The sequence below is a fragment of the Filicampus tigris genome, chromosome 10 (genome assembly GCF_054856515.1).
Source record: "Filicampus tigris isolate MCC_2025a chromosome 10, RoL_Ftig_1.0, whole genome shotgun sequence".
NCBI lineage: Eukaryota > Metazoa > Chordata > Actinopteri > Syngnathiformes > Syngnathidae > Filicampus > Filicampus tigris.
In genome coordinates this window covers 11050695-11066729 of record NC_141226.1, presented here as the reverse complement: position 1 = coordinate 11066729, position 16035 = coordinate 11050695, and the positions used below count along the sequence as shown (strand labels likewise).

General features: G+C 42.7%; 1 protein-coding gene across 3 annotated transcripts; it reads left to right on the top strand.

Annotated features, from left to right (window-relative positions):
- The first annotated feature begins 2100 nt into the window (after positions 1-2100).
- LOC147140806 (alpha-amylase-like) lies at positions 2101-11351 on the top strand. Of its 3 annotated transcripts, XM_086042846.1 has the most exons (10): positions 2101-2390; positions 5267-5611; positions 6650-6880; positions 7589-7722; positions 8961-9183; positions 9279-9400; positions 9533-9658; positions 9926-10111; positions 10597-10674; positions 10796-11351. In XM_086042846.1, the coding sequence occupies exons 1-10, from the start codon at positions 2220-2222 to the stop codon at positions 10875-10877; spliced, it is 1698 nt and encodes a 565-aa protein (XP_085898972.1). In that variant the 5' UTR covers positions 2101-2219; the 3' UTR covers positions 10878-11351. The 3 variants fall into 3 exon arrangements, with proteins under 3 accessions (XP_085898972.1, XP_085898973.1, XP_085898974.1); XM_086042847.1 differs by lacking the exons at positions 10597-10674; positions 10796-11351 and adding an exon at positions 10368-10401 and having other exon boundaries at positions 2103-2390; XM_086042848.1 differs by lacking the exons at positions 10597-10674; positions 10796-11351 and having other exon boundaries at positions 2103-2390; positions 9926-10183.
- The last annotated feature ends 4684 nt before the right edge of the window (positions 11352-16035 follow it).

The following is a 16035-nucleotide window of genomic DNA, read 5'->3' as shown; positions in this document are numbered from 1 at the left end:
CGCAGAGTGAAGGCAAAGGTGCCAACAAGTGCTAAACACCTCTGGGAACTCCTTCAAGACTGTTGGAAAACCATTTCAGGGGACTACCTCTTGAAGCTGAATGAATCGAGAGAATGGCAAGAGTGTGCAAAGCAGTAATCAGAGCTAAGGGCGGCTATTTTGAGGAAACTAGAATATAAAGCAAGTTTCCAGTTAGTTCACCTTTTTTTTTGTTAAGTACATAACTCCACGTGTTCAATTCATAGTTGTGATGCCTTCAGTGAGAATCTCAATCTACAATGTAAATAGTCATGAAAATAATGAAAATGTATTGAATGAGAAATGTGTCTAATATATTTAAATACACACACACATTTTGCCAATCAACACAAAATTGGATGGCCATGTCTGTCATAATGGGACGTATAAAAAAAGTCTCAAGGGCCCATGCCTGGGGTTAGCCAGGAAACAGGCCATTTTGGCTTGAGGCATTAAAACAAACAATATCAGATCTGTTATGCCTTATAGGTGCAAAACTGAGGTAAAGGCAAATGAAGCATTAATTCATATGAAAGACAGTTTATCTACTACAATTAGAGGTATATAGTTGCTAAATATTTTGATATGCAGTTTGGTAAGCGTTCACCACGACAACATAATTCTGCCACACAGGTGTGGTGTAAACATAAGTATATACTATACTGATACTATACTGTACTGTAAAGGCACAAACTCAAGTGCAGATTATAACCAACATGTAAACAAATAAGTAGCTTTGCCACTTCCTACATATCACTTTGTACATAAAACATGATGGCAATGTCGTGAGCTGCATTTCTTAATCACTCACTCAACTTAACAGATAAACGGATAAATAAATAAAACATACATGTATAAAATGAAAGCTCACCCGATCTAGTTAGTAACATCGTACACGCCACCCGGTAGGACAAGTAAGATAATGCCTACTTATGACACCAATGCAAAAAGAGTCAAGGACCCAGGAGAAGAGTTGTCAAGAAGCAGAGCTGGGCATTCCATTTTGGGCCCATTTTGTGGATGGACGAACGGAGGATGAACCCAGTTTCCACACAAAATTGGGTGAACAAGTCTATTATTACAGGGCACATCAAGGACCCATGCCATAAATTGAACAGAAAGTCCTCCATTTTGGTTGGAAGCAGAATTTTGGAGGGAGCAAATTCCAGGGCTCGTACGCTGACAAAGTCCAAATGCATAGTGTCAAAGTTTGAGGATCATTTTAAGATTCGCCATAAAAAGGGGGATCGTTTTTTTATAGTTTCACTTAGCAACATGGAATTGGGTTGACCTGACTGCCATAACGGAATGGCCGAAAAAAAAAATATATACATCTCAAGGACTCAAGCCCAGAATTGAACAGGAAGTTGGGTATTTTGGCTGAAGCAGCAATTTTGGGGCGAACTCCACAGCTCTTATGTACTTTGACAAATTCCCACAATGGAATTCTCATACACAAGCAGCAGTCAGAAGGAGCTATCCCATGCACTTTACTTATCATTTTTTTAATCCAGCCCCTGAACCCAGTTTCACTCAACATGAAATTGGGTGGACATGTCAATCATTACATATTGCACACACACACACAAAAACAAAAATCTCAAGGACCCATACCTGAAACAAACCAGCCACGTTAGGGGCTGATTTAAGGGCTCATTATTTGACAAACATCTACTGCACGACATTAAAATTTGGTGAATAATGAAATGCAAAGGCCTATTCATCACTGCGTGTGGCACTAATTACGGTGTCTTTATCATCATTATGATTGACCCACTAAACTGAAGGGTGAAACAAGGGAGGAACATTTTCCAATATTCTTTCCCCTGATAAGTTTTTCCAATACCAGTGTTTACTATGAAGACTATTTGTCATAGGCAAGTCATATGTTCAACACTAAAAAATCATATACCCCACAAAAGAAGCTGCACTTACAGGAATAGGTGGTAATCTAACATGAAACATAATTCTGAGTTAACGAGCCGGAACAAAGTGTGTTCTTTTTTTTTTTTTTTTTTGGGTCCCTTTCCCGTATTTCATAACAGCTTCGTTCAAACGGGTGAGAAAGTTAACAGCTGCTAAACCGGCCTGACGCTTTATTTGCCAGTCTTCCCATTGGTTGCCCCGAGGGGAAGGGAAGTTCACAAATACGGGCGCATCAGCTGCGCTTGTGGGTTTTTGAAAGGTTTCCTCCAAAAAGTATGAAGTGGTGCATCGCTTGGACACTGCTCTGGGGGCTCGCCACTGCCCAGCACCATCCTCAGCTCCGGCACGGCAGGACGGCCATCGTGCATCTCTTTGAGTGGCGTTGGGCGGACATCGCGGCGGAGTGCGAGCGCTTCCTGGGGCCCAACGGTTTTGGGGGAGTTCAGGTACCCCACGCCGATTTTTGCTAGTGTGGAAATTATTTGGTTTGGTGCAGGAATATCTTTGCTGTGTTACTGCAATTTTCCTATCTATGGATAATTTCTTTATTTCTATTGTGCAATGTGGTGTTTATCATGAGTAACTGGTGAGTGGGGGCATACAACAGCGGTACCATACATTGCATGTACCATGGATTTTTTTTTTTCTCAATCTGAGGATAATTTCTAGCCATTCTGTTTATTTCTATTGGGCAAGGGTAATGGCTGCGATTATTATGAACTGGCGAGAGCAGCGTTCACATTAATCATGAAAGGTAAAATGAGCATGTGTATGTGCCTTTTCCGTGTTTATTTGTTTATTATTTGGTTTATTTCTAGTTCTCTGTATACTGTGGTGCTTTGAGATACGAGAGGCTTGACTTTAATCCATTAAAATAAGAGCAGTCGCTAAATTTGCAAAATATTGAGATATGTTACAGTTAGATGGTAGTGTGGGTGAATAGCCACCATCAGTTCACATTGGTTTCCTAGCAGTGAAAGGACATCAGTTGGTTCACCATTAAGATGGTTTGCCAACTGCCAATAGACTCCACAGAGGAAGAACAAGGAAGGACATTAGGTAAAGTCTTGTTTTGTGCTGAGGTTTTGTAGAGAGCAAATACGGCATTTTTATAAAGCACAACATTGCTCAGTACATTTTTGTTGTAAAGAAACACTGAAAAAAGAATTTGGGGATTTTCGAGGGGGGGTGCTGGAATGGAATACAGTTATATTCCATTTGTATTCATTTCAACTGGGAAAGATAATGTCAGATACATGTGTGATTGTGCAAATTAAAACAAATTAAACTTCTCAAGGCACCACTCTATTTCTATTGTGCAAGTTGTTAGTTTTAAATAACTGGCAAGAGAAGCAATGACGTTAATCGTGACAGATACAGTCACGTCCATCGATATTGGGGTATTTACACAATTCTCATCTTTTTGGCTCTAAACACCACAAAATGGTTTGGAAAGAAATCAACAAAATGTGCTTTAATTGGAGACATTCAGCTTTAATTTGAGGATATATATATCCAGATCAGGTGAACGGTGAAGGAATTCAAACAGTTTGTATATATATATATCCCTCCAACATTCTAAGGGACCAAAAGTAAATGAGACAATTTAACAACCAGAGCTGGGCATTCTACTAAAAATTTGCGGTCCGTTTATCCCTTTCCGCTTATAGCCAGGGTACCCTTCCGCCATCCGTTTAGCCGCCATTTTGTCCAGCCATAAAAAGAGAGTACCTGCCTATGATTTTAAACGGGCTTCCATTAACGTTTCCGACTACAAACTGCGACCAACAGCTCCCCCCCGCCCTCCGCTGAGCAAAGTCTCACCGTGAGCAAGCCTTACAAGCCTCACCGCAGCCGTCGTGACATAGAAGCCTCACCACGGAGGCTACGTTGACTCTTTCGATTCGAATAGAGCTCAGCGGGGGGATGTGAGCGGAAAAAGAAGCCTCCCCGATTTAAACATGCCGCTGGCCGTTGAGGCTGAAATGAGACGCCGGCACTTGAGTCTGCCATGTCACAGTGAGCCTTTCGTTTTGTATCGACCAGCAGGGGGTGCGCACGAAAGACGGAAAAAAATGGGCTTCCGACTATGCTTAGTCCGACTTTTACGTTTCCTGTTTATCGTTTATCACCTACAAAATTGGTATCCGTCATAGGCGGCTTGGCGGACCAGTCCGTCACATAGGCGATATACCCAGCTCTGAAAACAACCATAAATCAAACTTCCAATTTTGAATACTCGCCAGTCCTTTGCAATCAATTACAACCTCAAGTCTTGAACGCAAAGCCATAAACAGATGCTGGATTTCACCCTTGGTTATGCTCTGCCAGGCCTCTACTGCATTTTCTTCAAATGCTTGTGTCTGGGGCATTATCCTTCCAGTGTTGTTTTCAGCAAGTGAAATACATGTTCAATTGCAGGGGTCCCCAACGAGGGTTGCTTTGGACCGGGCTGCGGCAACACCCCCCCGAGGCCAAGTTGTCTCTGTCATGTAACGCTAATATTAAATGCACAAGCTAGCAAATAAGTAAAACAAATAGATGGGCACCACTTGCACCCCCCGCTGATGGAGAATAGTTACACGGCCGGGCCGTGAACGGTATAGACTTGTATGAACGTTGGTGACCACTGCTCAATAGGATTCAGGTCGGGTTATTGATTTGGCCATTGCATAACATTCCACTTCTTTGCCTTCAAAAACTCTTTGGTTGCTTTGACGGTATGCTTCGGGTGATTGTCCACCTGCACTGTGAGGCGTTATTCTATAAATTCTGAAGCATTGGCTGAATGTGAGCAGATATATTTCCTGAAACACTTCAGAATTCAACCTGCTGCTTTTGTCAGCAGTCACATCAATAAATACAAAGGAACTAGTTCCATTGGCAGCGCATAAATACCCACCTGACCATAGAACAGCTGAGCAGCCTATTGTTCCGTTACTCTTGGGAAAAGTGTGAGGCACCTGTACAACGCATTTGTGTGCCCACTATGCATGGGCCGCAAGTGCACAGCAAATAATTGACACCATCTACGCATTCTATACCTGATTGGTTGTTATTCCTCAATTGCTCAATGGTTTGTTAAAAATCATATTAGAGGCACAACATGGAGCCAGGGAGGGCAGATTTTTTTTCACAGATCATTTCACTAATGTACAACTGTCAAGTCATTGCGACGGTTTTAACAAATACGACAACATTTATTACTTTTCTGTCCTGTTCTCTGAACAAAAGGCCTATTAAGCATTAACAGAAAACTTTACAGCACATTTTGTGTCTGCAGGGACTTTTCGTACAGTCATCTTCACGTGTGTTTGCCTAGATCTCGCCTCCCAACGAGCACATTGTACTGAACAATCCCTGGAGGCCGTGGTGGCAGAGGTACCAGCCAGTGGGATACAACCTGTGTTCGAGGTCTGGCGATGAGCAGGAGCTACGAGACATGGTGGCGCGGTGCAACAACGTCGGGGTCAACATTTACGTGGATGCCGTCATCAACCATATGTGCGGGTCGGCCGGCGGTGAGGGCAATCACTCGTCATGCGGGACCTGGTTCAGCGCTAGCACCAAGAACTTCCCCGACGTTCCCTACAGCAGCTGGGACTTCAACGACCACAAATGCAGGACGGGCAGCGGCGAAATCGAGAACTATCGGGATGCAAATCAGGTTACTATAGTAACTCATTATTTGCAGTTCGGCATTTGCCTATTCAAATTCTATCTTGAACCTATCCCACATTATTGGATGAAAATGTATACATTTAGCTATTTTTACAGAATATATTCATTTATGCAACAGTGGTTTATGATTGTGGACATGCTAGTTGCATGGTGTTGATGCTTTGCTGATCATTCTTTGTCCGTGTTTTTACAGACCACGGAAAAGAAATCAATCCGAACGGAATAACAGTTTCCGTTTCATAGACAAATGGAAACAACTTTTGTGGAGGGTCAGTCATTTGAGTATTTTTCGCCGTTCATAACAAGACTTAGTCCCTAACCCCCGTGAACATAGGGGGCTCACTGTGTACGTAGTTGAAGAACACAAACAAAATCAAAACTTCAATTGCTAAACATATTTTAGTGCTAAAAAAACAGATGTTAAAAAAAAAAATGAAATAACATTGTCTGTCTACAAGTCCAACTAAAATTAACTGTAATAATAGCAAAAATATCCTTTGTTTTTGACTTTCGGTTCATTTCATACATACGCTTTTTCAGTTTTGGGGTTGAGTTTTACAAAAACCCGTACAGTACCTCAAGGGCCAAACGATCGATTTGTAAATCGTTGTTCATCTATCCTATCCGAACGCATTTTTTCATGGCATCTTTTGTCAATAAAGATAAAAGGAGGCATTTTGCACAGTGTTTGGCAGCAAACTCGTCGAGTGGTTAATTACTAAGACGTCTGCCTCACAGTTTTGAGGTTTGGGGTTTCTCCTGTGTGGAGTTTGCATGTTTCCCTGTGCTTGTGTGGGTTTCCTCTGTGTAGTCAGTCTGGGTTACACCCACATTTTAAAAACATGATGTCACAGTTAACTGAAGACTCTGAATTGTACTAAGGTGTGCATGCGAGTGTGAATTATTGTCTCTGCGGCCCACGTTTATCTACCTGAACACCGATGGTCAAAAGCACGTCCATAACGACTAGACTGAGATCATTTAAAAAGGATCCGTTTCTTTTCGATGGTCATTTCCCATTCAGGTGCGCGACTGTCGCCTGGTAGGCCTCCTGGACCTCGCCCTTGAGAAGAACTACGTGCGGGACAAGGTGGCCGAGTTTATGAATGGGCTGATCGACATGGGCGTAGCCGGATTCCGGGTGGATGCCTGCAAACACATGTGGCCAGGCGACCTGGCCGCTGTCTTCAGCCGTCTGCACAATCTCAGCACCGAGTGGTTCGCAGAAGGCTCCAGACCCTTCATTTTCCAGGAGGTACTCAAGACTCCACCTCAATGGCTTAATTTTAATTCATGGACTGGATTAGTGATAATTAAAATGTTTGCTCTCAAGTGGCACAAGTGGGGTACGCCTCATGGCATCCTTAATGGCGGGAAAAAGAATCCATGGAATCAGATGTCTATAGATTAGAATTAGGCCTCTTCCAAATGTAGAAAAAGTAGCAGAGGCGGTCAGTAAGTTCCCATCTGTATTTCTGGCCAACCCACTTGGTCCCAGTCCGTCCCTCGTAAGAACATAATTTTCACGTTACACGCAGGCGCCACACAAGCAGACACACAAAGTTGAGCCACATACTGTCTTTGCTATATTTATCATTGTTTACGTCCAAGTTGTCACTGCTCGGTGTTGACGCTTGTGTAGTTATTCACTGTACCTGACATCAGGGTTTCGGCACATTTCGTGTGTTCTCTCTATGTTGACACAGTCTTAACAGATATGCATCACTTGCAATTTATTTACATGGAAGCTATGATGTGTAAATCCAGTTTTAGGTCAAACAAGTAGTGAACAAACACACTGCAGAGTGTAGAACTAGAATTAATTTAGACACAACTGCGCAAACTCCCAACTGTAGAAGCAAACGCATGCTATGAGACACTTTTATGGGGTTAAAAACCTAAAGGAAAAGCTGTGGGAATGTAAGATGTGTTGATACAAACTATTTGTTCTCCGGCCCTTCAGGTTATCGACCTCGGAGGTGAGCCTATCTCATCTCGCGAGTACTCCCACCTGGGACGAGTGACCGAGTTCAAATACAGTGCAAAACTGGGAACCGTCTTCCGAAAATGGCACGGCGAGAAGTTGTGCTACACCAGGTACACCGCAGTCAGGCAGCTTGGGAATTACACTTTGTTTGAACAGTACCGGGTGGTCCATGGTTTACTATGGTACTGACATAAAATATTTTGATCTTAAGAATGGTGTAACAATTGTGACTTTTCTACTGCATTGGCATAGGTTAGTGCAGTGCTTCCCAACGTTCATTGAGCCATTGCACCTATTTTACATGAGAAAAATTTCAAGTTACACCACTGAACAAAAAATCATTCATTCATTATCCATACCGCTTATCGGGGGGCGTGCTGGAGCCTATCCCAGCTGTCTACGGGCAGTAGGCGGGGGACACCCTGAATTGGTTGCCAGCCAATCGCAGGGCACATAGAGACAAACATCCGCACTCACAATCACACCTAGGGGCAATTTAGAGAGTCCAATCAACTTACCATGCATGTTTTTGGAATGTGGGAGGAAACCGGAGTACCCGGAGGAAACCCACGCAGGCACGGGGAGAACATGCAAACTCCACACAGGGAGGCCGGAGCCGAGATCGAACCCACGACCTCTGAACTGTGAGGTGGACGTGCTAACCAGTCGACCATCACGCCCTTATGGCATAGATTGATGATCAAATACACATTATTTGTGGTGAATAAAAGAGTTTGGGACCAATTAAGTGAAATTAGATAATTTCCCATGGCACACTTGATGACCTCTCACAGAAGATAAGATAAGATAAGATAAGATAAGAATGCTTTATTGATCCCACAGTGGGGAAATTTTCATTGTTACAGCAGCAAAGATATAGGTCACACAGGGACGGCGGCATAATGTAGCCATTAATGTATAACATTGACGGCAAACATTCAGGATCAAACCTATGTAAATATACGCAGTAACATGTGCATATACACATGTATATACACAGCAACATACAGTAATGTGCCGCGGCACACTGGTTGGGAATCACTGGGTTGGTTATAGACTAGGCTTAGTAGTTAGTTCAGTTCAAGTCCAGGCTCTAGCATGTAGTATGTGTTATTGTGAGTGTGAATACAGGCAATCCTCTGTACTGCCATGCATGATTTTGAATATACGAACGCCGCGCAATGAACTAGTTTGTACAGAGGCGTAAGAATATGTCAGTAGACTCAGTTACTGCTGCAATTACTGATTTTCATTGGACTGTTTTCTATTTATGGCCTAGAAGTGTTTTTCATACAAATATTTAATGGATGACATGCTATCAAAATCATTGACATTTTTTCATGTGCAGAAACTGGGGAGAAGGGTGGGGATTCATGCCCAATGACAGTGCCGTCGTATTCATCGACAACCACGACAACCAGCGAGGCCACGGTGCAGGCGGTGCGTCCATCATCACCTTCTGGGATCCAAGGCTCTACAAGATGGCCATGGGGTACATGCTGGCCCACCCTTACGGAGTAACTAGGGTCATGTCGAGCTTCCGCTGGAACCGCCATATCGTCAATGGAAAGGTTCTCGCTCATCAACTCACTTCTCAATCAGTTTACCGGCTCACTCTTCATCCATCCACCGATGGATTCATGTTGTTCCCTGGTCATCTTGTCAGGATCAGAACGACTGGATGGGACCGCCGAGTCATAGCAACGGAAGCACCAAATCTGTTCCCATCAACCCCGATCAGACCTGCGGAGATGGATGGGTGTGTGAGCACAGATGGCGACAGATCAAGTGAGGAAATCCTGGATTTTGAGCTTCTGTTGTGTTGATTTTCCAAGATGACAGATTTTTTTTTTGTCTGTTTTTGCTGTCGATAAGCAAAACACATGGGCTCTGATGGCTTTCTCTGTCATATCCCTTCAGAAACATGGTCATTTTCCGCAACGTGGTCAACGGACAGCCTCATACCAACTGGTGGGACAACCAGAGTAACCAGGTCGCATTTGGGCGCGGTAATCGTGGTTTCATCGTCTTTAACAATGACAACTGGTGAGCATGAACGCAACTCAAATGAGTGATTTATTTGACTTAATATCCATTAGTGCATAACCCACTTGTCCACTTGTCCATCTGGTCTTCAGCAAGGGTACCTCGCATTTATTTCAGAGGCATACATCCATTATCTATACCGCTTATCCCCACAAGGGCCGCGGGGCGTGCTGGAGGCTATCCCAGCCGTCTTCGGGCATGTCATGGGGAACTTAAAACCACCAATCCCTAACACTTGAAACAGCAGCTTTTGTTTTTAACCTTTAGGGACCTGGATATAATCCTGAACACTGGCATGCCCGGCGGCACGTACTGCGACATCATCTCTGGCCAAAAGGAGGGAGACAGATGCACAGGAAAGCAGATCCACGTCAGTGATGATGGTCGCGCCCAATTCCGGATCAGCACCCGAGACGAGGACCCCTTTGTGGCAATTCATGCCGAATCCAAACTGTAATCACGAAGTTGAACAAAATGATCATGAGCTATGAACAAAAGTGCTATTAAAGGGGCTTCTTGCTGCAAGGCTCCCTTCTGCTGTCTTTTCTTATTCTGTTCTGGTGCCTACAACATTATTTCATGTTAGCAGAGGCGCTTAATGTGGTCACCGGATGGGATAGTGGGGGTCAACAAGCTGGTCGAGTGCTTTCTGTGTTGTGTTGCTGTTCTTATGTGTGTCCTCTCCGGGTATTACGGTTTCCACCCGCAGGCCTGAAATCATGTATTGACGGATATATGGCAGAGTGATTTGAAGCTTGCTATCTTCGATTTGGCAAATAGACGGCTATGGAGAGGCTTGACTGGTGAGGGCGCCAACTTTCATTTTGACCAGTCAGTGCAAAATCATCATACATACAAGCCTGGGTGAACTGTAGTGCATCTGATCAAATTGAATAAAAAATGTCTTTTATGTTGTATCCCACGGATATGGACATCAGGTCCAAGAACACTACGGCGCTGATGTTAATCTTCATCGGAAGGCAACTTTGTTACCACGGGGCACTGGAGAACGAAAGGTGTGTGATTGGATATGTTCACATACTGCATAGAGAAAATATGTCTGGTGGTGGTAGGATATCGAATCCAAATCCATAGGGAGGAGAGAACAGTTATAATTTGCCTTTCTTCTACTGTCAGATATTTCCTCGATCAGGTGAATGTCCGGGGTGAAGCCACGGCGGCCCGTCAGCGTCTTCCCTGCACTTCCCTCGACCACTGAGGACTTCCTGTCATCAATGTGTCACCGCCGAGAGCTCAGCACTGGTACCGGGGAAGCAAACGGGGCACCCCAGAGACCCCGCTGCCAGCGACCACTTTCTCTTCCCTTCTCAGTCTCTCCTTATCTTTTGCCTACAACAGTCCACATTCATTGTGCTTTGAAGTGGCAGCGTCCACAGTTCAGACAGTGAAAGAGGTGATGCTTTACCATAAGATTCATTTCATCTCAGTCGTTATGGCAACGTGATCCGAGAGCAGGAGCAAGAAATAGTTTAATTTAATTCCATTGCCTTCTGGAAATATGGATGTTGAATGTAGCTTTTTGAGGGGAAATAATCATATACTGTTGATGCTGGGTAAAGAGATACCTGGATCTTACTGGTCAGAGATGGATGTGCTGCATTTGAATGGGGTGGGTGCCATGCTAAAAAAAAAGGCTTGTTTGAATAAAGCTCATTCTGTCTCTTATTCATAATTGAAATCGTTGGTTCTTTTATCTCATATTGGACTGGGAAAAGGCCACAGTCATCTGCACCGAAGACAACAAATACCAGCACTGGATCAGGGAGGCCATCGAGACCGAGGACCATCAACGGGGACGAGGGAGCATACATGCTCTCTACCACCGGGAGCAGCATCCTGGAGGGAGCGAACTGACAGCAAAGGGCGTGACCCACCTGTCAAAAATTGACAGGGGGTTCACGCCTTCATTGAACATCAGCTGATGGAGACGAGTCACATGCCATCATGTGACACTCTGAAGAAGGTGAAAGACCGCCGCCGAAATATGTCAAATAAATGACATCCTACGAACCTGTCTGAGGTAACAGAACCAATTATTTCAATTGAAAAGAGCTTATCATTGGTTAGAAGAAGCAAATCCACGTTGAGCAAGATTCCTGAAGCCTGAACTAGATGACCAAAACAACACATGTAGAGTTCTGCCCACTGACAATAAAGAACGTGGTCCTCTCCACAAACCAGAAGTCTTGCGCGATTATTTTCAAATCTGTCATTCCTTTTTTTCTTTTTTTTTTTAATTGACCAATTTCTGAAGACATTGGGGTGAAAAACCATTGATTTTTTGCTCCTTTCTGGATGTGCCAGGCTTTAAATGGGGGTACAAAGGAGTCTAGAAATTCTTTGTAATTTCTTAAGCCAAATACATTTCTAAAGCTTTCCCATACTCAAAAACTTACCAAATATTGCAGGCATGTTCATGCTGGTGAAAGTGTACATCTGGTAGTGTCTTTGAGCACCACTGTACAAATATTGTCTCATTGGGCCCCTAAAAAAGTGAATTGAAATAAAAATTCGGTCCCCAAAGCCAATTGCATGGAATTTGGTAGACAGGTCTATCATGAGTAGACCCACACAAAAAAAGAAACACAAGAACCCATGACTGAAAAGGCAAATGATCTCTGTAATCGTAGTCTGTCGTCGCCTTGAAGCTAATATTTTAGGGCCATTTTCAGGGCTCCCTCAAAATTGTATGACATTGTATATGAAAATGTAAAAAAATGTGCACACAAGCACTTGTATCTTGGTTAATATGTATGTATTTAAGGTGTTAACAACCCACCTGCCCCCAAAAGTCATTCATTTGCGGCTCCTGGAAAGTTCCAAAATATTTGCCCCATTTTATGTTTTATCTATTGACACAAAATGGGGTGAACATCTCTATCAGAACTCCATGTATGAAAAAAAAATCCTAAATACCCATGTCCCATATTGAACAGAAAGTCAGCCATTTTCAATGAAGTAGCCAGATAAACCCTGCTTCCGACCCCAACGTTTAAATTATAATGACTGCTTATAATTTTGTTTATAATTTGTATTTTCTAGTTATAACAATATAAACCATATCTACACAAGTAGCAGTTTAATGAATAAGACAATTCAATGCTTCTTCGTAATGTTTTAAAGATAACACAGTTCAGGTTAGCATGTTGGCTTGGCCCGCAATAAGCATTTCAGTTTCTGATGTGGCCCCTTTGAAAAATCATTTAGCCACCCCTGGTTTACATGATCTAAAAAGTGCAAAGAAAGGACAACAGGACAACCAAAAATGCTAGATAATCCTGGTCTTCTAAATGATTGACCCCACCTGCCACCCGTGGTTCACCAGCACTATCTCCACGTCATGGTCCAGCAACTGTACCTCCTGATTAGCCGCAGAGATGTCAAGCATTGCTGGGTGAGCTCTTTGGCGCTGTCATCCATCGCTGATGCTTGGTGACACAGCCATCAGGCGCGTCTCCCTTTTCCTGTTTCATATTTCATACTGCGCACCACAGCTGCCCATCACCTCACTGCTGTTGTGTGTGAGTGCGTGTAGGTGCATGTGTGTTGCGGTGCGCACACATGCGTGAGTGTGTGGTTGTCTTTGTGCAGGTTTGGAGATACGATTGGTGCGGGGACCAGGTGCGAGCAATCATCATCAGCGGCATATATAGAGTTGGTGCATGCAGCCGCTATCCTGAGCATTCTCAATTAATTCCAGATTTTTGACCCTGCTTTGTTTATGAATTTTCAGATTACCTTGCACCCTGCCTGCCAACCCTGCGCTGTGAACTCTTCCTGCTACCAGACAACCCCTGGATTCACTCTCCGTATTGCACCTGGACAACTCAACCTTGCTCAACTGAACATCCAACTATGTTTGACTCAAACTCACCATCGTATTTCCCAAATTGTCTCCAGTCTTTGTAATTGGGCCCTCCACATGCCCAGATCCCTGACACTATGTCCTGTCACCCTCAGGGCTTAAAGATAGACTTAGCAGCCACTACCAATTGAGATGATGGTTGAATCAATATTGTTTCCTGAACATTGATCAAATTAAAAATCAATCGGCATTGATATTGTGTGGTTTATGGTTGAAAAGCAAACATTGACTCAACATTTGATCAAACCTGCACTTTCTGTATAATTTCTACTTTAGGTCTCAACGTAGATTCAATACTTAAACTGGACCATAATTCAACGTTGATTCACCTCTATTTTATTATCCAGCTTTTCCAGTGATTTCAGTGTATTTTGTAACATGGAGCTTGGCCAAGGCTCGCGTACTCCTGCAGCTGTTTTTATTGGACAACATCCCATATTGATTTTAGTCAATGAGTAAATGTATCATTTGTCATGTGATGATACCACCCACAGTTGTGAAACCTGCATTTGACTCTGCAGTTGTCAGTTTTGCTTTGAAGGTAACTTTTCTTTGTTTGTCATTTTCAGAGGTGGGAAGGAACTGTCTGTCCCGGACGGACGGCCTTTTTGTGGATGGTCTGACGGAGGATGAGAGCTCTTTTAAAAAGGACGGACTAAGCAAGGACGTAGGTAGGTTTTCGTCTGTCCCTCTAATCGCCCCTAACCGAGTCAAATACTGGCTGAGGTGTTGTGTTGGTTTCTTTTAGAAAGCAAGACTGCCTTCGAAGTCTGCATAACACTGGAGTGCTCTCTTCCATGTCCCTGCAGTATTATTCTCACAGGCGTAGTCTGCCCTCTAGTGGACGCTTATTTCACTGACGAGGAAAAAAAAAACATTGAAAGCTACTCTACTAGGTGGAATATGTTCGTTCTCCTCCTAAAATAACATTGCCTTATTTTGCAATCATTATTTTTATTGTGAAATAACGTCATAAAAAGTGAAAACACGCAACAAAACCCCAAAGTATTGTGTTATTACGCAATCTTAAATATTCTCGTGATGTCCCCTAGCTTGCTCCAGTCTGCATCATCACCATCATCATCATCTTCATCATCACATCACGACGGTGGCTTCTGGCAGCTTTCAAAACACTTGTAAACAATTCAATCCACTCATGATACACCAAGCCGGTAAGTAGATGTGCATATGAAATTATCCAGCTAATGAGCGTGAAATAATGTCATGCACAGACACTTTCTTTGGTGGGGGGCGAGGGGGGGGGGCGAAGGCCGGACCTACGGAATGTAAGGACAGAAGCGCTTTAAAAGGACGTGGACGGACGGGGTCAGAGGTCGATAATTTTTATGAATAAGGACAGATTGACGAGGACGGAAGGGCCCAGGTCGCGGACGGGGGCCGGCCTGGCCAAAAACGGCAAAGTGCCCAGCTCTGGTCATTATTATTATTATTATTATTATTATTATTATTATTATTATTATTATTATGGTTGAATAACTGCTCTCCGACAGCCTGAGAGATGTTTCTATTATTTTGGTGAATGTGTTTAGAAACATGAATTACTACTCTTCAAAGCGTTCCGGTCGAACATAAGCAAAAGTCATAGCTGAAGTCGGAGTCTATGCTTATTCTTTAGAAATGAATAGAGCTTTCCTCTGAAACCAAATTTTCTTTTATTTTTCCATATTTCATCATGAAACACTATATTTTTAAAATGGCAGTGGAATACTTTTCCTTAAATGCTCTATTATGAATATTTTGACAGGAAAACACTACAGTGGATTCTTCGCGAGGCTAGGGACAGAATAGAGAAAAACTATGAGCAATTGCCCCACCGCCCACCTCATAATAATGTTGTGAATTGGCTGTTTAACCTATAGACTGTGACTGTGGTGTGACTGTGGACTTCCTTCCATTCCTCATTATGTTCCTCACAGTGGAAACTGACCGCTCAAATTCATTTATTTATCCTTTTGTTTTTTGTTACTATTTTCTTCATTTTTTATTGACATTTTTACTCAACATGAATTGAAGTTTGGTGATTATTTTAGTTGATTTACTTTGTTTCTACATTTAATTGTTGTTTTATTTATGTATTATAATTTAAATGTAACATTTTATTTATTATTTAAAATGTAATTTAAAATGTTTGTCCTTTGGTTAATTGTCTTCCATTTAATTCTTATTTTTCTCCATTTGTTCATAAATATTTACATTTTCTAGAATTATATTTTCCCATAAAATCTGAATTGTTTCCATGCAAATCCTATTGAAAGATTTTTTTAATCTATTTTTTTTCTCCATTTAATTTACTTGTTTTTCCATTCAATTCTCTTTGTCTGTTTTTCCTCTTCTTTAAAGTCTGCTCCATGTTATTTTCAACTATGACATTTCCCTTCTGATGCAACCCTTTTCCCACTTGCTCCCACTTTCTCACACAAGCCTTTTGGAACACCGGTCAGTCCAAGGACAAAAGCTTCCTTTCAGGACT